The sequence below is a fragment of the Eptesicus fuscus genome, chromosome 3 (genome assembly GCF_027574615.1).
Source record: "Eptesicus fuscus isolate TK198812 chromosome 3, DD_ASM_mEF_20220401, whole genome shotgun sequence".
Classification (NCBI taxonomy): domain Eukaryota; kingdom Metazoa; phylum Chordata; class Mammalia; order Chiroptera; family Vespertilionidae; genus Eptesicus; species Eptesicus fuscus.
In genome coordinates, this window is record NC_072475.1 from 66542459 (window position 1) to 66568135 (window position 25677).

Sequence of the window (25677 nt, forward strand, 5' to 3'; positions counted from 1 at the left end):
GAAGCGCAGAGGCCATAGCTGGACGGGCCAAAAGTATTTGTCTCTGAATATATTGGTGCACACACACACACACACACACACACACACACACACACACACACTCCTAAGACTTTGGTACACACTATTTGGCCAAGGCCAAATATTTTTTTCTCATTACCCTAGCAATACGTATTTATTTATTTCCTTTACATAGAACATACAAATAAGCTCATAGAAGAAAAAAGATTCATCCTACTGCTGGAAAGATAATCATTGTTAATATTTTCACTTAGATCCTTCCAGATCTTTTTCTCAATGTACAGATATGTATTTTTTCATTATCCAAACAGTTTTCTAAACTGCTTTAAAAAATGTTTTATTATATCACCAAAAATTGCGCATATCAATACATATTTACTTAATACCACAATGTGTTCAAAACTGATCTTAGAATGTGTCTTACGAGCCTCCTCCGGGGGTCTAGGTAGGGGGCCTCAGAGGGAGGGCCCTGTGTTCTACCATACACTCCTACCCACTGCAATTCTGCTTTTACTTGTTTTTTCATGGGTTTTATTTCTATGTAAGATTTTGTGAGGAAAAAGAATTTACTGCCAAAATATTAGAAAATAACGGATTCACTGTGTGAATATATCATTTTCCATTTTCATGATGATAACAACAAAGGATCACTTTGTATGTAAAATTGTGTCTAAAGTCTAGTAACATGGTACAACATACTTTTCACTCTTTGTCTATTTGACAGTAGCTCAAAATTATTTTAACATATATTTCTTGAATTACTGATGAGATAGGCAAGGTTTTGTATATTTAATAGTCATTTGTGTCTGTGGCAATCTTTCTTTCCAGACCAGAAAATTTTAAAGGGTGGCCCTAAAACCTTACTTTCTCTTTAATGTATATAGCCCATGCCTCTTCCACATCCCCAGTTCAAGAAAGCTCTGATTTCAAAGATCCACTGCTCACCAGGAACCCCATCTCCCTGCTCTCCACTCTTGGTACTGATCACAAATTCTCCTTCACTGACAACACAGAAACTCCCTCACCTACCCCAGCATATCCACATCTAAAGCTATCTTTATTTTTCTTCCTGGCTCAGAGAAGAAAGGCTTTTCAAAATTTAAGTCAACCCCTCTACCTAAGCACTTGATCCCCTCCCTGCTTGTCTCCTCTGGGACACGAATGGTGCCTGGCAAACAGCTGGTGCTCAAATAGTCTGTTGAAGAAATAATGGGTCTTGCTCCACCTATTCCTCCCCCTTTATCTCTTTAGTATGTCCATCTCCGCTCACTCTCTTGGCTCTTTTCCCTTAGCCTACATGTGATCAAATAATTTCCTGTCTGTGATGGCTAGGCTATAGTACCCAGTTATTTGGTTCAATTGACATCTAGGTGTTGCAGTAAAGGTATTCTGTAGTTGTGCTTATCAGCTACAACCAGTTGACTTTACCTAAAGCAGATTATCAGGGTGACTTGGGTGAGCCTGATCTAATCAATTTGAAAGGCCTGAAAGGAAGAACCAAAAGAACCGAGGTTTCCCTGAAGTCAGGGAGAAGGAGGAAAAAAATCCCACCTGTGGACGGCAGCTTCAGCTCCTGCCTGAGTTTCCAGCCTGCCCTTCCTCATGGGCTGCCCTATAGATTTCAGACTTGACTACCCAGCCCCAACAATCATACAAGCCCGTTTCTTTCAATAAGTCCCTTAAAATTTATATATATATATATTATATATACACTGAGTGGCCAGATTATTATGATCTCTAAACACATAATAATCTGGCCACTCAGTGTATATCCTATATAATAAAAGGCTAATATGCAAATTGTCCTCTCGACCAGGAGTTCAACCAGCAGGCAGGCTGGCCCACCGCCCATGTCCCCTCCCCCTGGCCAGGCTGGCTGGACCACACCCATGCACGCATTCATGCACCGGGCCTCTAATACACACACACACACACACACACACACACACTTTGAGTGGCCAGATTATTATGCGTTCAGAGATCATAATAATCTGGCCACTCAGTGTGTGTGTGTGTATGTATGTGTGTGTGTGTGTGTATACATATATATATGTATATATATATACATATATACATATATATATATATATATATATATATATATATATATATATAAATTATAGATCTATCTATCTCCTACTGGTACTGTTTGGTGGAACTCTGACTGATACACACTCCTTAAAATTAGAACAAAACAATACCCTGCTTGATCCTGCATCTCGCTGTTACCATATAAACTGTCTTCCCTTCTCACCTAAGCTTTTGCAATCACACTCCGAGCTATAGTCTCATTTATTCATCTGGTGAATCGGACATATTCTTGTGGACATCCCATGAGCAACCTCAAACTCAGTATATCAAGAGTTATCTCATTATCCCTGCCTAAATCCACTCGTTTGAATGCTATCTCTCAAACTCAAGGTGAAAATCTGGAAGCCAAACTAGATACCCAAATATCTAAATACTAGTAGCCTGTTTGCACGAAGATTCGTGCAATAGACCTTCATTCACCTGGCTGCCTGCACCAGTTTTCTGCCTGCACCAGTTTTCTGCCGGCACCAGGGACCCAGGCCTTGGCTGTGGCCACCGCCTTCTGCCTTCTTTCAGGGTCTGGGCTTGGCCCTGGGTGGTGGCCTTGGGCTCGGCTGCACCCAGCGTCCCTGCTACCAATCGCAGGAGCCGACCCCCAGTGGTCTCCTGCGATTGGCGCAGGCACCCCGCTGGCGCCCAAGGTCGGGAAAGCCTCGGGCGGCTTTCCCGGCCTTGGGCTCGGCTGCACCCAGCGTCCCTGCAACGGTTTCCTGGTGGGCGTGGTTGATGGGCGTGGCTTGGTTTGTGGGCGTGGGTTGGGCGTAGCGAAGATGCGGTCAATTTGCATATTTGTCTATTATAAGGTAAGATTAGACATCTAAATAAGTAATACTGTCTATCTTCCATGCCAATGTTTGAATTCAGGTCCTCATGATGTCTTGCCTCAGTTTTTGTAATAGACTACCTCACCTCCAGCCCCATCTTCTTTAAATCTGTTCTCCAGTACGCTCTTCCTCTGATGCAAGGTGATTGAAATTGCCCTGCCTAAGACTTGGTGACTCCTTTATCACCTACGGCAAGGGTTCCCCAACCCGGACCACCATCACAAGGCGCTTTAAAAAACACAGGTTAGAATTCTACTCAGACCTAATGAATACAAATTTTCAAAGTGGGAGCTGAATTTTAAAAGCTATCCAAGTAATTCTGATCAGCCAGGTTCAGGAGTCACCAGTCTTCAGGGTAAAATCAAATATCTGCCCATGATCTGACACCCCATTCCCAACTTCACCCCTCAGCACACATCATGCTCCAGCAGCAATGCTAGGAGTCTTCCAACCTATGTTGGTGAACCCCTCTCTGCCAGGAATGTCCTTCTTCCCTTATCTGCATGGGAAAACCCTATTCATCCTTCAAACACTTTATTCAAACATCATCAAGCCTCTTATTCAACCAGTGACTATTGACAAACTTGTGAAACTGTACACATTAAATATATATGGTTCTTTGTATATCCATTATACCTCCATAAAGCTGCTAAAATTTACTGAGTTCCTACTACATGCCAAGCTCTGAGCAAAGCATTGATACATAAAGATCAGTAAGCTATATTGATAGTACTGCCTTCAGTAAACTCTTATGCTATTAGAGAAGGAGACATACAAATATACAAATTAATACAATAGGTAAATTTTGTGAGTATCTGTGGTAGCTGCATAATGCCCTTCCCTAAATAATGTCCACATCCTAATCCCCAGAATTGATGTTACTTAAAAAATTTTTTTAAAATTGATTTTTAGGTGGAGGGGAAGAGAGAGGGAGAGAGCAGAAACTATGAATATATTATATTGCAAAGCAGATTTTGTAGATATTAAATTTAAGATTCTGAGATGGGAGATTATCCCATTATTTTGGTGGCTCAATGTAATCGCTGGGGTCCTTTTAAGAGGGAGATAGGCCTAGCCTCCATAGCGTGAGCGAGAGAATGGAGGGAGACTAGAAGATGCTATGCTACTGCTTTTGAAAATGGGGTATGGGGACATGAACCAAGACATGCAGGTGGTCTCCAGAAGCTGGACAAAGCAAGAAGTGAATGCTCCACTAGAGACCCCAGAAGGAACCAGCCCTGCTGATTTCAGTCCAGTGAGATTAATTTTGCACTTCTGACCTTCAGAAATGTAATATGATTGTATTATTGTTTTAAGTGACTAGTTCGTAGTAATTTGTTACAGCAGCAACAGGAAGCTAATACAGAGGCCAACTGTAGTAGTACATAAAGGGGTTATGGAGTGGGGAAGGAATGTTCAGGAAGAATTACTCGGAGGTGATGACACAAGAGCTGAGGGAGACTATATTTCAGGAAGGTCCAGGTAGAGAAGTTAGTGAGTGCAAGGCACACAGGGAGCATGGGAAGTGTTTCAACAAGGCAATGCTACGTATATTAAACATTAGAAGTAATATCAACAATATTAATTCTGATAAATGTTTATTTGTATGCCAGGCACTGTTCTAAAGCATTTATAACTCTGTGAGGTAGAGACTATTATTATCTTCATTTTACTATAGGGATATTAACGTTTGGCGGAATTAAGTAATTTTCCTGACATCACAGGGCCAGCAAACCGGCAGAGCTTTAATTAGAACCTTGGCAGTGTGTCTCCAAAACCCACCAACTGCCTCTCTAATACAAAACTGTGGGAACCTTAACTGCTTAAGTAAGGTGGCATCAGTGTGGTTGAAGATAAATGAACTATTAGAAAGATAATAATGAGGTGGGAATCAGCAGAGCTTGGAATATTGTCTAGTCTTATATTGAGGATGAAATTGATAGTCAGCCAACGTTCAAGTTTCTTTGATGTGATTCCGGTTTTGCTATCGCTCAAGATAGAGGGAGTCCTGACTATCTCAAAGTAAATCACTCCGGAGTTACAACTTCTACTTTGCATAATCCTCTTTATTTCGTTGCTTTCTTTCCCCCTAATGTCTGAGGCGGAGTGCACACGCCAACTCAACTCTGGGCCTCAGTTTCCACATCTGTAAATTGCCTTGAAGTACTGTAGTTCCAAACTTGGTTGTGCCTTAAAATCCCCTGTGGGTAAGAGCATAAACCAAAGGCAGATTCCTCGCCCCATCTCCGAGATTCTGACTAATTCCGGGACTGGGCTTTCCCCCAAACTCTCCAGAGTGATGCTGATGAGCGTCCAGGTTTCCGTGACTACCTGGGTCTTTTCCAACTCAGGGTTTGGTCCACGATTCCGTGAAGGCCCCGCCCCTCCATCAGCCCCGCCCCCGCCTCTCGCAGCCCCGCCCTCAGTCCCGCCCCCTCTCGCGGCCCCGCCCCTAAGCCCCGCCCCCGGCTCTCGCGGCCCCGCCTCCCGCAGTCCCGTCCCCGTCTCGCAAGATGGCTGCGGTGCTGCGCCGCCTGGAGCCTTGGAACCGCGTGACAATCCCAAAGGCGGGGAGCCGCAGCGCGGTGACGATACAGGACCCCGGCGCGGCCCTGGGTGAGTGAGGCGCCCCGAGTGGAGACCAGTCCGCAGGCAGCGGGCCCGCGGCCACGTGCGCGGGGGCGGGACTTCCTGAGCCAGCGGGGCGCGGGGAAGCGGCGCGGGACCGGCCCGGGGAAGCCTGGGCTCCGAGTTTCCCAAGGGCTCCGGGAGGGCCTGTGGCTTCCCAGCCCTCCTTGAACCCACGCGCCGCCGGAGCCCCAGCGCCCACGCCGCGCCGAGGCGGCGGAGAGGGCGGGCGCGCCTGGGAACCTGTTTACCTTCAGTCAGTTTCCTGCCTCCGCCGGGAGCCGCGGGGGGAGTCCCGCAGGCGCCCGGCGCCCGCCGCGCTCTCCTGGGCCTCCGCTTACTCATTTGTAAAGTGGGGTTAGTCCTCCCTGCCCGTCACCGCTTGTTGGGAGCCTCTAATGATGCTGTTTTTTATTTTTATTTTGTAATATCCAACAAGTAACGGTGTATAGTTACAGCAGTTCATCTAGATTTTCCGAGGCAGTTTCAGTTTTAAATGTTCTGCTCTGTTATCACCCTGTGCGACTATAGTCATCACTATATACCCAGAAACTAGTACAGCGCCTGGCATACAGTACGCATCAAGCAACGCATGCAAAATGAATAACTGCATAATACTGACCTATTAGGTTTAAACTTATGGTCATCGACTATATTTAGAACAGTACATAAACAAGCTTTTTTTTTTTTTTTTTTTTTACTACACATAAGTTTAAAATTCAATCTGTCTTTAAACCGCAGTATTTATTTATACTAGTAGTTAAAGACAAACTTGGAAAAAATACTTGGCAGAATATATAATAGACGATTAGTTTTAAAATGTCTTTTATTTTTCAATTACAGTTGACATACAATATTGTATTAGTTTCTGGTGTGCCACATAGTGATTAGACCTTTGTGTAACTTTGGAGGTGATCACTTCTTAAGTCTAGTATTGGGGTCCAGCCAGCCTGGCTCAGTGGTTGAGCATCGACCTGTGAACCAGGAGATCATGGTTCAATTCTGATGAGGCTGTGGGCTCCATCCCCAGTGTGAGTGTCTGATCGATGAGTCTCTCTCATCATTGATGTTTCTCTTCCTCTCCGGAATCAATAAAAATATATACATTTAGAAAAAGAAAAAATATAAGTCTAGTATTGGGAAAGTGCTCTTAAATTAGAGTGTATTGCCAATGTATGATGGGATCGCCATTTTTAGGCAGTAGGGCCTAGTAGTTAGGAGCTTGGCTCAAGAGCCGGATTGCCAAAGTTTGAGTTCTGGGCTTCCCTTTGCTGGGAATTGTCTTGTCTAACCCAGCGATTTTCAACCCTTTTCATCTCATGGCACACATAAACTAATTACTAAAATTTTGCAGCACACCAAAAAATGTTTTTTGCCAATCTGACCAAAAAAAAAAAAAAAGTGTAATTTTGATTCATTCACACCAGATAGCTATTGTTGTGTTGGCTATTGTCATTTTTTTTTTTTTTAATTTGAGACTCTAAGGGAAGAGGTCAGTGCCCCTGATTAAATAGTCAGGTATTGAATGTTTTAAAAATTCTTGCAGCATACGGGAAAGTCTCCAGTCTAACCTTTCTGCACTTGGACACATTTTCTAACAGGGATAGAAATAGTACCTGCCTCTTAGGGATATTTTGAGGAAGGAAAGAGTTAATGTCATAGGTAAAGCATTTGGAACAGTGCCTGATACAGTAAATAAACAATTAAATGATATCTGTTGTTATGAAATGTTTTTAACCCATCTAATCATCACATCCTCTTGCACATCCATCTGTCCTACGCAGTTTGTAGATCATCTTCCTCCTTCCTCTATTCATAAATTCCTTAACAGGATTCCTTAACTGGAAATATACCAGCTCACTCCCCATCCCCAGGGCAACCCATTCTGGCTTCAGGTAGTTGGGACAAAAGCAGGTTCTCCATGTTGTGTAAAAACCTGCCTTTGTGTTATCCCCATACAGGGTGCTAGTGCTATCCTGTGAACCATACAGAACACACAGCGCTTTTGACTTGGGAACGATTCTCCAGCTGAACCCGTGTTCAGTCAGGCATTCACCAAGTAATTTCCAGTTGCCATGCGAGTTTCTCTTTTCTTAATATATTCTTATCTTAAAGTGGTACTGAAATGCAGTATCTTTGTCTTTTAGTGCATGAATTTATCTAGTCTGTCTTGCTTTTTGTGCGTAACAAAATGGGGGATTCAGAGAAGTATACAATACAACATGTGCCCCACCTTCAAGGTACTAAAGGTGTAAGTGTGCACCAAATGACTGCAAAGTACTCCTGTGAAAGATTATTAAAATCATGATAAAATGTGATGCAGGTATACACACTTGTTTAACAGACATTCTCTTGATTTTTAGACTATATAATCTGTCACTGTTTTCCAACTTCTTACATATTTAATTATTAATTACATCCTTAGAGTTAAGGCTAATTATATATTTGTTTTTGGTTCCTTTAAAACAGCGATTTTCAATCCGTATGCCACAAGAATTTTTTGTTGTTAATTCTCACCGCGGATATATTTCCATTGATTTTTAGGGAGAGTGGAAGAGAGAGGGAAAGACAGAGAGAAACACATCGATTGGTTGCCTCCTGCATGAGCCCCGCCCAGGGCTGGGCAGAAGCCTGCAACCAAGGTATGTGCCCTTGACCGGAATCGAACCAGGGACCCTTGGGTCTGCAGGGCGACACTGTCTACTGAGCCAAACTGGCGAGGGCCACAAGAATTTTTTAAACATGTAATACTTGACTGTTTATGGGCACTGACCTCTTTTCCCTTAGATTGTTAAATTTAAAAAAATGACAACAAGTAACCCAACAATAGCTGCCTGGTGTGAATGAATCAAAATCATACCTATTTATTTGGTCAGTTCAGCAAAAAATATATTTTGGTGTGCCACAGTAATTAGCTTATGTGTGCCATGAGATGAAAAAGATTGAAAAATGCTGATTTAAAACTGATAAGGAGCCCTGGCCACCAAACAAAACATTCTGTTTTTCTATTTATTTTCTACTCTGTTGGTTAGAGCATCATCCCAATACCCGAAGGTTGCGGTCAGGGCACATACAAGAATCAACCCATGAATGCATGAATAAGTGGAACAGCAAATCAGTATTTCTCCCTCTCCCCCCGCCTTTCTATCTCTCTATAAAATCAATAAATAAAATATCTTAAAAAATTAGGAGAGATGCTTCCTTCCTTTTATATAATACACTTAATGCAGAAATACATAGTAAGTCTTATTAAAATTCTCTGCTTTAGACCTTTGTATTGCAGCTGTACTTAAAGAATGCTGGCTTGTTACCCTGTCACTGAAGAGCCAGACCTTAGATGCAGAAACAGATGTGCTATGTGCAGTCCTTTACAGCAATCACAACAGAATGGGCCGCCACAAGCCCCATTTGGCCCTCAAACAGGTAAGGAGGAAGCCTTGTGTTTGAGACTCAGCATGTTTACTTGATGAAGATGGAGATCACACTGCTACTTCATACTTTGTTATTTACGGAAACTGAGTCTAAACTTACAGGTTCATGCTCTCTGGTTAATTTTCTACTCCCATTACTTAAGATAAAAAAGATGACTATTTCTTCATCAAAGAACTGGGATCATGGCCTTTCCCTAAGTTTTTATGTCTGGGCAGCTTTATCTCCTTCTGAGTCTTTAATTCCAAAACCAAATTTATCTCGGATTGAACAGATTTCATCTCTTGGATTCCAAGTTGTGAATAATAACCTAGTCAGAAAAATTTGGTGTTCCATTTTCTCTGCTGCTTCCTTTTATGTAGCTGTGCCATCTAATTGAATCAGTCAAAACTGCCTCTGCTTCTGGTCCCTTTTAGTTCTGGCTGCATTTTTTTTTAGCCATGTCAACTTTTAGTTGTCTTGCTATCCTACTAATCTTTCCTCCACTCTGATATATTCTATAAAGCAAAGTAGATTAATCACCTAAAACACAGCTTTGATTTTTAATGTTCCTCCATTGTCTCCTGACTAAAGACCAAACCTCATAGGTTGGCTTTTAGGATCCTCCATGATCTGTCCTATTCAGTTTTCCTAGCTCAGGCTTCTCTCTTGCCTTCATCTATTTTACATCCCAGGCAACCTGAATTCTTCATGAGTCCTCGCCATGTTTGTGCCCTCACCCGAGTTTTCCTTACCTGCTCCTGTATGTTTGGAAGGCCTAGTCCCCTCCATCTCGGCCTATTAAAAGCTTTCTCATCCTCTAAGTTCCATTTCAAGTCTTCTCGCAGTAATCAGTTCTTCCCAAGGGGTACCATGATGTTTATTATGGTAATCTCATTTTAAGTTGCATCTTTCTGATTAGTGAAGTTGAACTCCTTCTCTTTTTGTGATTCTTGGCTATTAGGGCTTCTCTTATGGCATTTGGCATGGTCTGTGTTGCAGTACAGGCATTTGTGTACATGTTTCATGTCCCTGCCATCTCTTAGAGTAGGGAGCATGTCTCATGATGCTGCTACAATTAGTATTACTCTTACTACTACTGCCTTATATATCTGCTTAACATATCAGTTTACAAAGAACTTTCATCTACTTTAAGATTTATTTTTTTCTACCTTCAAAAGCTAGCTACTGGAATTACCTTCACTCTAATGTTCCCCAAAGGAGAATAGAAAATAGTCTTGATTCCTCTTCTGTGTGACAGTACTTTGAGTATATAAAGACTGTCTGCCCTGGCCAGTTGGGCTCAGTGGATAGAGTGTCAGCCTGCAGACTGAGGGATCCCAGGTTTGATTCCGATCAAGGGCACATACCTTGGTAGCAGGCTCAATCCCTGTCCCTAGTCAGGTGGATACAGGAGGCAACCAATTGATGTCTCTCTCTCATCACTGATGCTTCTCTCTCTCCTTCCTTCCTCCCTAAAATCAATTAAAATATATATATATATATACACACACACACACACACACACACACACACATCTAATCTAATAATAGACAAATATGCAAATTGACCGCACCTTCGCTACACCTAAGCCATGCCCACCAGCCAAGCCACGCCCACCAACCAATCAGGACGAGTATGCAAATTACCCCAACAAATATGGCGGCTAATTTGCATATCAAGACAGCGGCCAAAGAAGCCAAGAGCTGCAGAAGGGAGTAAAGCTTCCAAGAAACAAGCAAGCCGAGGGGGGGGGAGGAGAAGGGCGAGGTGGAGGCGGGGCCGGGGGCGAAGGAAAATGTGGGCGGGCTGGAGGAGAAGGTGAGCTGGGTGACAAGGGCGGGGCGGAGGCGGGGCCGGGGGAGAAGGGAAATGCGGGCGGGCTGGAGGAGAAGGTGAGGCGGGGGACAAGGGAGGAACGGAGGCGGAGTAGAGTGCAGCAGGAAATCCTATTGCAGGATTTTTCCTGCAACGGGAAAGCTAGTAGTATATATAAAACTGTTCTTACGTTTCTCCATGTTCTCTCTTCCTTGCTAAACTTCTCAAGCCCCCTCCCCGCCTTTGTGTAAACCATAGCTCACTTACTATGTTCCCCAGGTGCTTTACCATCTTGGTTTGTCAGTGCTTCTCTCAAAGGATGGTGTCCATAATTAAAAGGTGAAAAAGAGCTGACCCCAGAGAATGTAGGGATTGTTGCTGCCATTGTTCTGAAAACCATTCTGTTAAGAGAGAATCCATAACTTTGATTGGATTTTTAGTAGCATATATGTAGCTCTAGCAAGATACTATCTTTGCCAGTATCAGTGACCATCCAGATCTTGACATCCTTCAGTCTGGATGCAGTCCCATGCATGCCCTTTGTGTGGTATTTCCTGAGGACCACAGAATTCTTGACACATTTTATATAATGGATGGCTACCATTTTTTCCTTTTTTTGATTACAAAATGCGATTGAATGCCTACTCAATGCTCAGTACTGAGTACAGTGGTGGGTAAAATAAAATATATTGTTCTCATGGAACTTAGAGTTGAGAGGAGAAAGGCAGTTAATCAAATGTCAGATGGTGATAATTGCTATGGAGAAAAAGAAAGTGCTGAGGGGATTGCAATTTTAAATAAGGCATATCTATTTTAATTTCAACATTTAAATATAATATATATATATATATATATATATATATATATATATATATACACACACACACACACACACACACACACAAATTTACTAGTAAATTTTTAGTAACTAGAAATTGGTTAGTGCTTATTTCCCAGCATGCCTTGCACACAGTAGGTATTCAATATACATTTGTAAAATGAATAGACTGATCACTTTCCTAACTGAACTTTCTGAAATTGAGCTTCAGAAAAATTATAATCTTGAGAATAATCTTATACTTACTTTGGTGTACTTTATAGCATCACACATAATAAATTCTCAGTTATAATCTGATTTGAGAAATTTGTTTCGCTGGATAAATTTTAGATTTTTAGCCAGAAGCAATTGCTTTGAGTTACAGATTTCTTTACCCTTAAAAAAAGGGTATTCTGTGGTGTTCACTATATTTCCATACTTTGAAATTTTCGTTTTCTTTGCTTTGCTGGTCCCATCAGTGGCCTTGTCTATATTATATACATATGAATTTGAGCTGCTCTTCCCCTTTCAGGTTGAACAGTGTTTAAAACGTTTGAAAAACATGAATTTGGAGAGTTCAATTCAGGATCTGTCTGAGTTGTTTTCTTCCAAGTAAGTGGTCAGTTGCTTTGTGGTGAAAACTCTGTCTTGCTGTGATCTCCCTTTGGATTTTTTTACTGCTTGGTGTTGGAATATAACCAATTATACCTCAGTTATACAAGTGTTGTTTTAATAAGGGGCGCTGGTATTTGTGGTAATCTCCGTTTGTTGGCTTGTGGGAGGGACTGGTGTCACTTGAAATCTGGGACATGATAAGATTATATTGAAACATCATTGTCCATGAAATTCAGTGAGTCCTATTTGAGCATAATTAGCTCAAATTGAGCTTAAAGGAACTCTGTACTTGAGTACTTTATATTTCCAATCTAGTTCTTTTATAAATGTAACTTACAAAATCCAAATTACTTTGGTTCTCTTTTCCAACTTTGTATATAAAAGTAGTTTAAATTTAATAATGAAAGTAATGTACTTTTCTGTTTTTGTCAAGTGAAAATCGGCCTGTAGCTACCAAAGCGTGTGTCATCCCCAGCCAACCAGTGGTGGAATTTGTGTTGATGAAGATTTTGGGAGCCTGCAAATTGTTACTTCGCTTGTTAGACTGTTGCTGCAAGACATTTCTGTATCCTTGAAGCAACTGAAATACCTTTTTCTCAGTTGGAATTGTTTGGATAAGTTTAGTAGTATTTCTGTTTGAAAGCTAGGGGGTCTGTAGGAGTTATAACCTATGGAATTCTTATAAATCTGCTTCTTGGCCTCCTTTCCCCAGGAATTGCTTCATACAACCATTGCCAGAGACTGCCTATCTCTCACATGTATTATCCTGAGGACATTGACAGAAATTCTTAATCTTAGAAACTAAACCTTGGGAACTTAGTTTAATAATGAGAGCTCTAGCAGAGCATATACAACTGTATTTTTAAGTTTCCATGAGTTAAATAGAACATATTTTAAGGCTTTAATTCCTCAAAAAAATTCTATTTCCAATCTAGTTCCTTCAAAAACGTAACTTACAGAAATCCAAATTACTTTGGTTCTGTTTTCCAACTTTAACTTAATTCTTCAGCTTGACTGTGAAACACCTAGGTTTGCAAGAATTCATTATTTTAAACCTTGTGATGGTTGGGCTGGTGAGCAGGTTATGGTATGTATGTACACGCCTTTAAAATCATTCACTTCTTTTTCATCTCTTTAACTCAGCCTAGGTTTCTGACTGGTTTTCATATTTATTTTCCCAGGGGATGCTGAACTTGTGGGATGTGGGGTGGATTTGGAAGCTAAGTGTTTTATGTCAAAAGATTAGGCTTTAAATCTGAAGGCAAGAGACCACCTCAACACTAAACAATTAAGCAAATGAAATCCTAGGATTAGCCATTAGAATAATAAAAAAAATCATTGCTGTAATCATACAGCAATTGGCCCATTTAAAGTGAAGGTCTTTCTGGGCAGGCTGTATCAATCAATTCTTTTTGCCTCTAGATTTATAATTTTTAATGGCATGACCTTCCTTATGAGCTCCAGATTCTTTTTCTCCACCTGAAACACCACTGCTTTTTGAAATACAGTTAGTTGATATAAGAACACTGGAAGTAGCTGCAAGGTAAAGAGACCTTCTCTTGCATCTCTATATATTACTAGAGGCCCAGTGCACAAAATTCGTGTACTTGGGAAGTGGCGGGTCCCTCAGCCCGGCCTGCACCCTCTCCCAGTCCGGGAGCCCTCAGGGGATGTCCCACTGATGGCTTAGTAGGGAGTGGGCCTAAGCTGGCAGTCAGACATCCTTAGGGCTGCTGCAGAGGTGGGAAGAGGCTCTGTGAGCCTGGCTTCTGGCTGAGCGGCGCACCCCCTTGTGGGAGCGCACTGACCACCAGGGGGCAGCTCCTGAGTTGAGTGTCTGTCCCCTGGTGATCAGTGCATGTCATAGTGACTGGTCGTTCTGCTGTTCGGTCGATTTGCATATTAGCATTTTATTATATAGGATGAAGCTTACTTGATGGATAATTGGACTCGGAACCTGCTCATATTTGTAAAGAGACCAGATTTGGGCCGTTTTAGACAATTGGGATGGTTATCTCTAATTTAAATTAAAACTAAAAAAAAATACAAAAATTGTCTTTGGAGATTAAAAACCTTGCTTTGCTATCTTAACCTGGATATCTTAACAACTGTTTCCAGTCATTCTGTTTTTCTACTTATTCTTAGAGGTAACTGTTAAAATTACTAATAATATTATTTTAAATGTCAAACAATCATTCTTGTCTATAATGAAAATAACTAAGCTCTTGTGATTACAACAATAAAACATGCTTATTTCAAGAAATTTTAAAATGCAGGAAAAAATGTAAAGAACCTGAAATTTACCTAAAATCTCACCACCTAGATAAAACCAAACTTAGGATTTTGGTGCATATCCTTTGAGACAGCTTTTTCATTTAGTTTTGCTTTTTTAAAAAAACATATATTTTATTGATTTTTTACAGAGAGGAAGGGAGAGGGATAGAGAGTTACAAACATCGATGAGAGAGAACATTGATCAGCTGCCTCCTGCACATCCCCACAACCAAGGTACATGCCCTTGACCAGAATCGAACCTGGGACCCTTCAGTCCGCAGGCCGATGCTCTATCCCCTGAGCCAAACTGGTTAGGGCTTCATTTAGTTTTAAGTAACATTTGTTGTGTGTGTGTGTGTGTGTGTGTTTTAAATCATTGATTTTTAAAATATATTTTTATTGATTTCAGAGAGGGAGAGATAGAACATCAATGATGAGAGAGAATCATGGATTGGCTGCCCCCTGCACACTCCCTACTGGGGATCAAGCCTGCCACCTGGGCATGTGCCCCTGACTGGAATCGAACCTGGTACCCTTCAGTCTGCAGGCCAACTCTCTATCCACTGAGCCAAACCAGCTAGGGCTTAAGTAACATTTTGTACTTGGGTTTTTCTATTAAGGCTAGATTAATCTATTTGCAAATATGTGCGATAGGGTTTTTTTTTCTTTAGTGGTAAGTTGATAGGCATTTATTTTCAGCTTTGAATTGTAGTTATAATCTGAAAATTGTAGTTACTGGTTAATTCATGATCTATTTCTTTCTCTAGGGTTCTCTATAAAGGTGTTTTAAAAAGGCTGATTTCTTTATATGAACCATTGTTTGGATTGCTTCAAGAGGTCTCAAGGATTCAACCATTGCCTTACTTCAAAGATTTTACCTTTCCTTCTGATATTGTTGAATTTTTAGGACAGCCCTATTTAGAGGTCTTTAAGAAAAAAATGCCTACAGCTTTTGCAGCTAAGGGAGTAACTAAATTGCTAAATAAACTGTTCTCAACAAAAGAACAATCACTGAGGTGCAGTGAAGAACCGTCACATAGGATTTCCAAAAACGCTAATCAAATGAAGATCAATGTACAGAATAATGTGGATCTTGGACAGCCAGTAAAGAATAAGAAAATCTTCAAAGGTAATATGCTTTGATATAGCACATACTTTAAAAAAAGTTGAAATTACAAATATATTCATGGGTTGTGTAGAAGAAATCCCATACCTTTTAATTTTAACACGCATTGATTGTCTTCAAAGAGGTATGGTAATACCTGTGTTTTCTAAGTTTGAACACTTAAAGTTGTTTGTTCCTGTTGTTTCATAGTTCTTTGCTTGCTTCCTCTACTTTTTTTAGTAATTTGGCAAGAAATATCGTCATGCACTTAAGAATTTGTTGATTTGAAAATGGTATGCCTAAGTTTTTGTATTTGATCTTTCCATCTCCACAGCAAAGTCATCAGAATTTGATGTGAGGGCGTTCTGCGAACAGCTGAAACACAGAGCTATTCAGGTTTGGGTTATTTTAATATAGCTTGATTTCTGCTAATGTATACAGTAGATGCCACTTACCAAGGACATAGATTGAATCTTGCTTCTGTTTTTTATCCCTAGCTCTAAGCTTAGTGCCATCTTAGTTCTCAGTCTGCTTCTGAGTGGAGGCACTCCAAGGGATTTTAGTGCATCGAGTTAATTCAGTTAATAAAGTGCCTTCAGAAACATTGAGTTTTGCTAAAACTGTAAAGTGACCCTAGGATCCTTCGTAGGTGTAAATTATACTGTAGCTTAAGAGAATTGGCCTTGCAGTCATTGAGAAATGGTTTTGAGTCCTTTAGTTTGTACTAGCTGCGTGACCTTATGTAAGTTTCTTGACTTGTTCATATCTCTATTTTCTAATAGTTTGTACCTCATGGGGTTGTGCCATTTAATGCAAGTAAAGTTCCAACATAGAGTCAGGAGTACGGTAGATACTTAATTGGTGTTAGATGTGATTAGCAACTTTCAGTGTCATTATCATCCTCCTCATCATGAGGCTTCCATTTCTTCCTGTCCAGGTTTAAACTTCAACACGACTCCGTAGTCAGTGTCTGTAAATTCTTTTTGTTCTGGACCTAACAATATGTATGTCAGTGTCACCCTCTTTCATCTGGTAACTACTTGACTTCTGTTACCCTTTGTCTTCCCAAAATTGTTTTTTTCTGGTTTGCTTCATGGGTTATTTCTTACATTCTATTTAAGAATTCTGTCATTTCTAATGTTAGAGTACTTTCTTGAACATTTACAAGGCTTCAAGCTTGCATTTACATTTTGTCCAATTCATAAGTTCAGAGGGAGGAATAATAATGATAATAATAATGGCTAATACATACTTACATTGCATTTACTCTTTGTCAGGCATTGTCCAAAATATATATATATTTTGTTCAAAAGTGTTTATTTATAAATTAAACAGTGCACTAGACATGTACTATATATAAGAACGCTTAAAACAGGGATCATTTGGGGGTCTGGAGTGGATTAGTTCAGTTTACATGATTTCTAATGGGAAAAGATGATTCCGTATTCGAACAGTCTTCTGGGACGAGTTAAGTGCGGGAATGGAGGTTCCATGTACCCCACCTGGATGAAAGTGAACTCCTCCCCTGCAGCTGCCGCTGGTTTCCAGCAGCAAAGAAAGTAACTGACACCTGCGCTCTCCTCCCCAGGCCGCCAGCTCCTCCTCAGGCCGCGGCTCCTATTTCAGTTCCATGTACAGGGCTCTGGTCAGAGAGACCAAGGAAGACTGGCCCGGCAGCTATCCCTGCTGATCTTGCTGTGATGAACAAGCTGACAGGAAAGGGTGTAACCTTAAAGTCCCTGTGACAACTTAGGAAGCAAAAATGCCCTTTGCTTTAGATCAGGGGTGGGGAACCTTTGACCCAAGGGCCGTATAAGGTTTTCAAAAGGCATCAGGGTGAGTTAATTAAATGTTTGACCAAATACAGCAGACTAATTTTTAAGTTGATAATTTTGTCTGGCTCGAGAATGATACTATAAATATCCAAGTGGGCACTTGACAGAAAAAAGGTTCCCCACCCCTGCTTTAGAGAGGAAAAAACATCGACAATTTCTCAAATTGTCTCCAAGTGGCATAGCTAACGGGTGTTTCCTAAAAACTACAACCAAACAGTCGGAACAGACAGTGGGGGACAGGCCACCCTGGCTGTGTCTCCCGCACAGTATCTTCATTCTCCAACTACAATAAATGCTAAGACTGTTAAGCCCTTAGACAAAAAGGCCAAGTCTGTTGGGATACTAAGAGATCGCTACATCATCATTAAGGCACACCATATCCCAATGATGTGACAGGAATGTTGCTGAATTTCCCCAACTGTAAATGACCCTGGATGCAAAAAAAGAAAAAAACAAACAGCGAGACAATTTACATATTTTAGAATCCTATCATTTCATCATGCACCACTGCTCCTCCCATCCGAAGATTAAATAGGAGATTTATACGTATCCTTTACATCTCTCCGTGCCTGTCCGTGCCCGGGCCACACGTGCTGTGGGCCACACTGCTGCACAAGAGTCCCGTTTGAGTTTGTTTCTCGCTTAGGATATGGTCTGGGTCTTCTCTTCATTTTCCGGATGTCCGCGTACACCACAGACTGACTTGTGTGTAACCCGGCTACCAGCTTTTCCTGCTGTAGAGGACAGCCAGGATCATGCTGACGAGGAGGGTGAGAACCACAACCACAGCGGTCACTGTCCCCACCACCGCCCAAACCGGGAACCTGGGCGACACCTCTTTGTCTACCACATAGAGGCGAATGTACCCCGGGTAGCCGACGATGTCGGGAGGGTTTTTGACATCACAGATGTAGGTGCCGTTGTGGACAAACTGCATATTTTCTATGTTGATCGATGCGTCTTCCTTGTGGAGGTCTCCAGCCCAGGTGACCCTGTCCTTGAGTGGCGGGTAATCCCCGATGTACACTTGCCCTTCGGAGTAGTGGAAAAACGACACGGTGGTGAGGGATCCCTCCGGCTGGAAGCTCCAGGAGGCTGTGGTCAGCCTGCTGGTGGTGGTCGCAGACTTGAACGTGCACGGCAGCTTCCCTCGTGTCCCATTGGCCACGTAGATTTCTTTTGGCGTGTGTACCTCCAAGGCTGATACGCCCGCCGTCAACAGCCCGAGCGCCGCCAGCACCGGCCACAGACAGCGCCGGCGGCCCAGGGTCGCGGACTCCATCGTCGGCCGCTGCAGCCCCGCCCCGCGGCCGCACCGGCCCGGCCGTTCGCTCCGCGCAGGACCGCCGCCTCGCCACCACCTCGCCCAGGGGCACCTCCGCGCCGCGCTGTCCAAAATATTTTAACTCCTGTAATCCTCACACAAGTCCTGTGAGATAGGGGTCATCATTACTTTCCATATTTCAGGTGAGAAAATCGAGGTACATAGAGATCAAGAAACTTGCTTAGGCTACGTGGCAAATATGGGGCAGAGCTGGGATTGGCGTGCAGGCAGTTTGGTTTCATAATCTGTTCTTCACCATTTACACCAGTCTCCAAAGTAGTTTTTTCAACCCTGTTTTAAGAACTGTGGCTCTCTCTGACCCTGAAACTTCTGTAGTCCGTCCACCTGTTCCTAGGATTTGAAGTTGGTTGGTCAGCATCCCTCTTATTCATGACTGACTACCACATTTTTTAGCAATTAGCACTAATATGCTTAGTTTGCTTTCAGATGACTTCTTTAACCAATCACCAACACAGAGCATTGGCAGGTTTCTACTTTTATATTTTCTACTGGTTTTTATATTCTTGAGGATAAGAAATTTGGAAGAAGGTACGCTTTGATTGAAGGATGGAAGCAGACATATTAATGTGGCATAATTTCATAAGTAGTAAGGTTGATAAAATTCAAACTTGACTTAATACAGAAAGGTGGATTGAAGAGACAAAGGTGCAACATCAAAAGATGGTTAAATTGGAAACCATGCAGGCCAGACGGGAGTGGCAAGAAATATACAAAGTGATGAATAGCAGAAACCTATAACCAAGACTACTCTACCCAGCAAAGTTATCATTCAGAATTGAAGGGCAGATAAAGAGCTTCACAGATAAGAAAAAGCTAAAGGAGTTCATCACCACCAAACCAGTATTATATGAAATGCTGAAAGGTATTCTTTAAAAAGAGGAAAAAGAAGAAAGATAAAAATTATGAACAACAAATACATATCTATCAACAAGTGAATCTAAAAGTCAAGTGAATTGAAAATCTGAGGAACAGAATAAACTGGTGAACTTAATAGAATCAGAGGCATAGAATGGGAGTGGATTGATAATTCTCAGGGGGAAAGGGGTGTCTGTGTGGGGAGTATGGGAAGAGACTGGACAAAAATCATACACCTATGGATAAGGACAGCGGGGGGGGGGGGAGGTAAGGGCAGAGGGGGGGTGGGAACTGGGTGGTGGGGAGATATGTGGGGGAAAAAGGAGAAACAATTGTAATCTGAACAATATTCATTTAAAAAAAAAAAGATGGTTAAATTGAAATTGAAAATGGTACTTAGTTAAGCATTTTAACATATGTTCAGCAATCATCCCTGACTTCATGTGTCTTTAGTAACATTTATAACCCATCATTGAGGAAGGTGACTCGGGGTTCAGAAGGAAGTGAAGAACAAGTTGTGGGAGTCCAGGAGAGGAAAGAGGCTCTTCAGTGATTCTTTTCCCCCACCAGATAGGCTTTGACCAATATTTAATCATGTGGAGTTTTATTATGTGTAGGTGAAAGAGATATGTGTTAGAATACTTATATTGTTTTCTGTGTGCAATTGAATTCAACTGTAGATGGGATCTATTGTAGCACAGAGGGGGACAAATTTTGTGTTAGGAGCAGTGAATAAAAAATTAAGTTTTTTACGACAAAAGGAAAGTACAGTGAACAAAAAAGGTTTTTCTTTTTTAAAAAAGACCAATTTTCAGCCTGCCCAGCATGGCTTAGTTGGTTGAGCATCAATCTATGAACTAGAAGGTTTGATTCCCGGTCAGGGTACATGCCCAGTTGCAGCTCAATTCCCAGTGTCGGGCATGCAGGAGGCAGCCAATCAATGATTCTCTCTCATCATTGATATTTCTCTCTTCCTCTCCCTTCCTCTCTGAATTTAATAAAAATATATTTTAAAAGACGGATTTTCAAATTTTGATAGTCTGAGTCAACTTTTCTCTATTGTTATATATTTACAGTTCAGTAACAAATCACCTTTCCATATTTCAGAAGGCCGGCTTTGAATTTAAATGTCCTCAATCCCAACTAAAGGCAACGAAACATTCTCCTCAGAAAGTGATAGGAACTCCCAGTGCCACCGCTTTTGTGCAAAGATTCCAAGAGGCTGAGACTTTCATACAACTTTCTGAAGAAATCCAAATGGCAATTCTGTGGTGCAGGAGCAAAAAACTCAAGGCTCAGGCTTCCTTTCTGGGCAATAAACTTCTTAAAAGTAACCGCCTTAAACATGTGGAAGCTCAAGGTTATAGGTAGGTATCTTACAAAAATTATGTTCCTTTTTTTGTTGTTATTTAGGGAATAGTATATATAAGTCAGCTTTCTTTAAAATGGGAAAGGGGGCTAAATGGAATCTACTCCATCTGCAATTTTACTTGCTGCTTTTGTTGGGCAAAATTGTATCACTGGGAGGAGTAAACTTGATTAACACGTTAAGTGCCAGCCTGTTTTGTGTTTTGTCACCAGTGACTGGGCGCTTAACGTGTTAATTGGATTTATTCATTTATACTCTTCACCATTCTATCCATTTATTCAGAAGCATTAGGAATGTCTGGGGATACAACTATATGTGAAACAAACTTAATCCTCACAGGATGCTAGCTTTAGTAGAAATGATGGCCAGTCTGCCCACAGCTTCAGAGCAGCAGGATGAGTGAGTGAGAGCAGACGAAGAAGGTGCCTGCCTTCTACAAGGGCACACACCATACTCCGAGGTCAGGGTCAGGTGATGTTCGTTCACAGGAGCTAGACTCTCCGTGTACTGCTTTCTTACTTGCATAGAACTGCCTAAGGATAGTCATCTTTGATTGTGAGCCAGTAAGTACTGCTTGAAATAATACATGAAATTAGACACTTTAGGGCTTTATTTTTATTGAAAAAAATAATAGATGCTCACAGTAACAATGTCAGCCACAAATGGCAATAAAGATCCTTATTCCCCCTTCACAGAGGCAGTCCTTCTGACCAGGTTTTAATGTATCCTTCAAGCAATATTCTGTGCATCCACTATAATTTCTTATCTATAGTTAGACATATATCTATTCAGGACTTTATAATGGTTCCCATTTTGTCTAAAATTATTATTTTTTTAATTTATGGAAAAAATATTCTCATTTTAGTAAAAAATTTAATATAGTAAGGGTTTTGTAACAAGTTTTGATTAAAGGATATGGGAGAAATTAAGTATTCCTCAGGAATGAATTTCTGGAAGGGTTTTCACATTGGGATCCCCACAAAGCCTTTCCATCTAAAAGGGATCTTCAGGGTGGGAACAGCCGGAGATGGAGAGAATTAGAATTGTCTTGCTCAAGATTGGGTTTAATGTCAGGGGTAAATGAAGCAGAGATGAAAATCATTAAAAGTTCATGAAAAGGATAACAAACTAGTGTTTATTTGGTTAAACCATTATTTTGTATTTCACAAATACATAGTGCTGTTTTGCTGTTTAAGATGTAGGATATTTTAAATCTACTTCGTGTCCACAGTAATTGTAATTGTAGGGTAGGCAGTATTATCCCCATTGAATAGGTGAGGAAATGAAGGGTTTTGCTCAGGGTGTTGGAGATATACAAGTCAATTCAGATCCTCTGTTTTCATCCTTTCTATTTCCACTTTTTAAAAATATAATTTTATTGATTTCAGAGAGGAGAAGGAGAGAGAGATAGAAATATCAATGATGAGAGAGAATCATTGATCGACTACCTCCTGCACACCCCCTACTGGGGATTGAGCCCACAACTCAGGCATGTTCCCTGACCAGGAATCGAACTCTGACCTCCTGGTTCATGGGTCGATGCTCAACCACTGAGCCACACTGGCTGGGCTGTATTTCTATTTCAACTGGGAAATATATCTAGCCTCTCCCCACTTAAAAATCTCTGCTTATATTAAGACAAGAAAAACAGTTTGGAGACAGAGATCAGTAATTAATAACATTATAATGGGTTTCCACAAAGTTCTATATGTTTAAAGAGGAAGAGGGGAGGATGGTTGGGCAGGAAGTACAGGCGTATGCTAATCTTTCTGAAATCTGACTATGGCAAACAGTGAGGCAGTTAGCAAGGTACCAGTGCACCTTGTGGCAGTGCACCCTACTCAGAAGCAAAACACCTAAATCAATCAGCTATTTGAGTTCTGAATTCCCAAACTTGAAGATGATACAGATGAATCACAAATTGGGTAGCTCAAGGCTGTCTGTCTTGTGTGCTAGAAGCCCTGTCTTCTCATTCTTTATATAAACTCATTCACTTTTATTCCTTTTTTCTTATTCAGTTCCTGCTACAACAGGAAGTTGTTTATACAGAAATGGATGAATGCACCCTCACAGACTTTTTCTATTTGAGATACATCCTTTCCCCAGTTCCACTTCAATTAATTACATTATGAACAGATTAGCAATTATCAGGAAAAAGCTCTGGCACTAAGTATGGAGGTATCTCACCACTAAGCTACCTTGCTGGGCAGTTGTAGGAGCTACTTTACTTTGGGAATATAATGGGGACACATTTGCCTACAACCTGAATGAGGGAAGTTGTGCTCTGAAAACAGATTTGAGTTGAAGCTCCTATTTCCTTATTTTTCATCATGATTCATCATTTCATCAGGGGTTGTACACAAGAATGGGACTTAGATAAATTGTGTATTTTCTGTTGGAAGTTGATGAAAAGGAGACAAAGTTTTTGAGAATGTTTTCTCGGCCATTTAACAATCTCAGATTTTTTCTTTCTCTCTGTCCTTTAAAGTTTGCCCAAGAAACTAGAGTGCATAAAAACATCGATTTGCAACTGCCTTCTTCGTGGCTCAGATAGCAAAACTTCAAAGCATCATTTGAGGCTAAGAAGATCACAGAATAAGTTTTTACTGAGACAGAGAAAACCACAGAGAAAGTTGCAGCCGACGCTTTTAAAGGAAATTCAGCAGCCCCCTCAAGGGACTCAGAGTTCTACAGATATCAGTAAACGGAGACTCTCACACCGAGCAGTTCATAAAACTAATCTCTACGCTAACAGTAAGCAACTCTTGAGTAGCAGAGCTTCAAATCCTGTCATACAAACTAAGGAGAAACAAAATCATGAAAATCTTACAGGAAGCAATGAAAATGAAAGGGATTCATGGACAATGATGCAAATAACTAAACATAATACATCAAGAAACATTAAGGAGACAGATGACATTGATGATATTTTTGCTTTAATGGGAGTTTAGATACTCATCTGTGAGACTTTTAAGTGATCAGCAAACTCGTCCAGTGTTCTACTGTTTTAAGTGGAACTCCTGAGATCTGGAAAGATCTGAAAGCACCACTTGGATTCAAGATTTACTGCAACATTGATAGCAGTTCATTTCAGTTCAATAAACATTTATAGTAGCTTTGTGTCATTTAATTGGCAGTTGTTAGACTATTAAATAGTCCAATTTGCCAGGTGTTAAGATGAAAAATATATATCCTGCCCTTGAAAAGCAGATATCCTGACTGAATCTGGTAGGTCCCTGAAAAATAGTAATTTTATAACTTACCTGGGAATAAAGACCTGATTACTTAGGTTTGCAAAAACCTACTCCGAGCCTTATAAAAAATGGGGAGAGGAGATGGGGAGTAGCAAGGAAGCACCTAAAAGGCCACTTTGGCCTTACTGGCTCCATTATAAATAAGTCCACTTCTGAAATCAAGGTTTATAGCTTCTATGGTAGTGCTGTCTTGTTGATACATTAAAGTTGATCATTAAAGGAACCAGGGACAGGCACAAACATTTCACTTTATTTGTTCACCTTACCTCATAGAATAGGATGTTAAAATGCTTTTGGATTTTTCCAGGTTTGTGGGATTTTTGTTTGTTTGTTTTATTTATAGGGTATGTGAGTCTGATTCTGGAAAGGATATACTGTAATGTGACCAAGGGTTATACATGAAATATAACAGGATAAAACAAAGTGGAAGTAGGTGAGAAAGGTAAATGAAAAAATAGAATTAGGAGACACAAAATATACCCGGATATGTGGCTAACCATCCTATATAATAAAGAGGTAATATGCAAATTAACCCTCACAAGATGACTGCCTATGACCAGGCCGGCAGGGGGGTTAGTGAGGGACCACCAAATGACTGAACAAGCAGGCTGTGTGGGGTGACCAGGCCAGCAGGGGGGTTACTGAGGGACAACCAAACAACAGCAGGCTGCGTGGGGAAACCAGGCTGGTGGGGGGGCCATGAGGGGTGACCAGGTCAGCAGGGGGTGTATTTGGGGGTGACCAGACTGGCAGGAAGGGTAGTTAGGGGTGACCAGGCCAGCACGGGGGGCAGTAAGAGGCAACCAGTCCGGTGGGGGAGGGGGGCAGTAAGAGGCAACCAGTCCGGTGGGGGAGGGGGGCAGTTAGGGGCGATCCAGCTGGCAGGGGGGGCAGATGGGGGCAATTAGGCTGGTGGAGGGGGGCAGTTAGGGGCGATCAGGCCGGCACACAGAGGCAGTGAGGGGTGATCAGGCCAGTGGCGGGAGGGGAACAATTAGGGGCGACTAGGCAGGCAGGCAGGTGAACGATTAGGAGCCAGCAGTCCAAGATTGTGAAAGGGATGTCCAACTGGCGGTTTAGGCCCAATCTCCGGGATAGGGCCTAAACCAGCAGTTGGACATCCCCTGAGGGGTCCCGGATTGGAGAGGGTGCAGGCTGGGCTGAGGGAATCCCCTCTCCCCCGTGCACAAATTTCATGCACTGGGCTTCTAGTAAATTTATAATTTGGGACTGATGCTGTCATCCGACATTTGTATGTTGCTTGTTCAATTGTTCCAAGAGGGTAAATCTTACGTATTTTCAAACAATGGTGTGAAGACTGAGGTAATTTTGCAAATGTTCTAGCTTACTAGAAAGGTTAATAAGCTTCTCTTTGTTAAGTAGGTTGTAGCTTTAAGTTTTATGTTATACAGGCTTATAAA

At 41.4% G+C, this 25677-nt stretch overlaps 2 protein-coding genes across 7 annotated transcripts; one reads left to right on the top strand and one right to left on the bottom strand.

The window, feature by feature from the left end:
- Positions 1 to 5438: 5438 nt before the first annotated feature.
- NEPRO (nucleolus and neural progenitor protein) lies at positions 5439 to 24116 on the top strand. Of its 6 annotated transcripts, none has more exons than XM_008146600.3 (9): positions 5439 to 5549; positions 8830 to 8984; positions 12137 to 12216; positions 12653 to 12784; positions 13229 to 13306; positions 15261 to 15622; positions 15933 to 15994; positions 20741 to 21000; positions 23491 to 24116. In XM_008146600.3, the coding sequence occupies exons 1-9, from the start codon at positions 5447 to 5449 to the stop codon at positions 23951 to 23953; spliced, it is 1695 nt and encodes a 564-aa protein (XP_008144822.2). In that variant the 5' UTR covers positions 5439 to 5446; the 3' UTR covers positions 23954 to 24116. The 6 variants fall into 6 exon arrangements, with proteins under 6 accessions (XP_008144822.2, XP_054569951.1, XP_054569949.1 ...); XM_054713974.1 differs by lacking the exon at positions 5439 to 5549 and adding an exon at positions 7547 to 7620; XM_054713976.1 differs by lacking the exons at positions 8830 to 8984; positions 12137 to 12216.
- On the bottom strand, positions 17873 to 18715 carry LOC103290752 (myelin protein zero-like protein 1). Its single transcript, XM_054713978.1, has one exon. It carries the CDS (start codon positions 18713 to 18715, stop codon positions 18152 to 18154), a length of 564 nt encoding a protein of 187 aa, XP_054569953.1. The 3' UTR covers positions 17873 to 18151.
- Positions 24117 to 25677: the final 1561 nt, after the last annotated feature.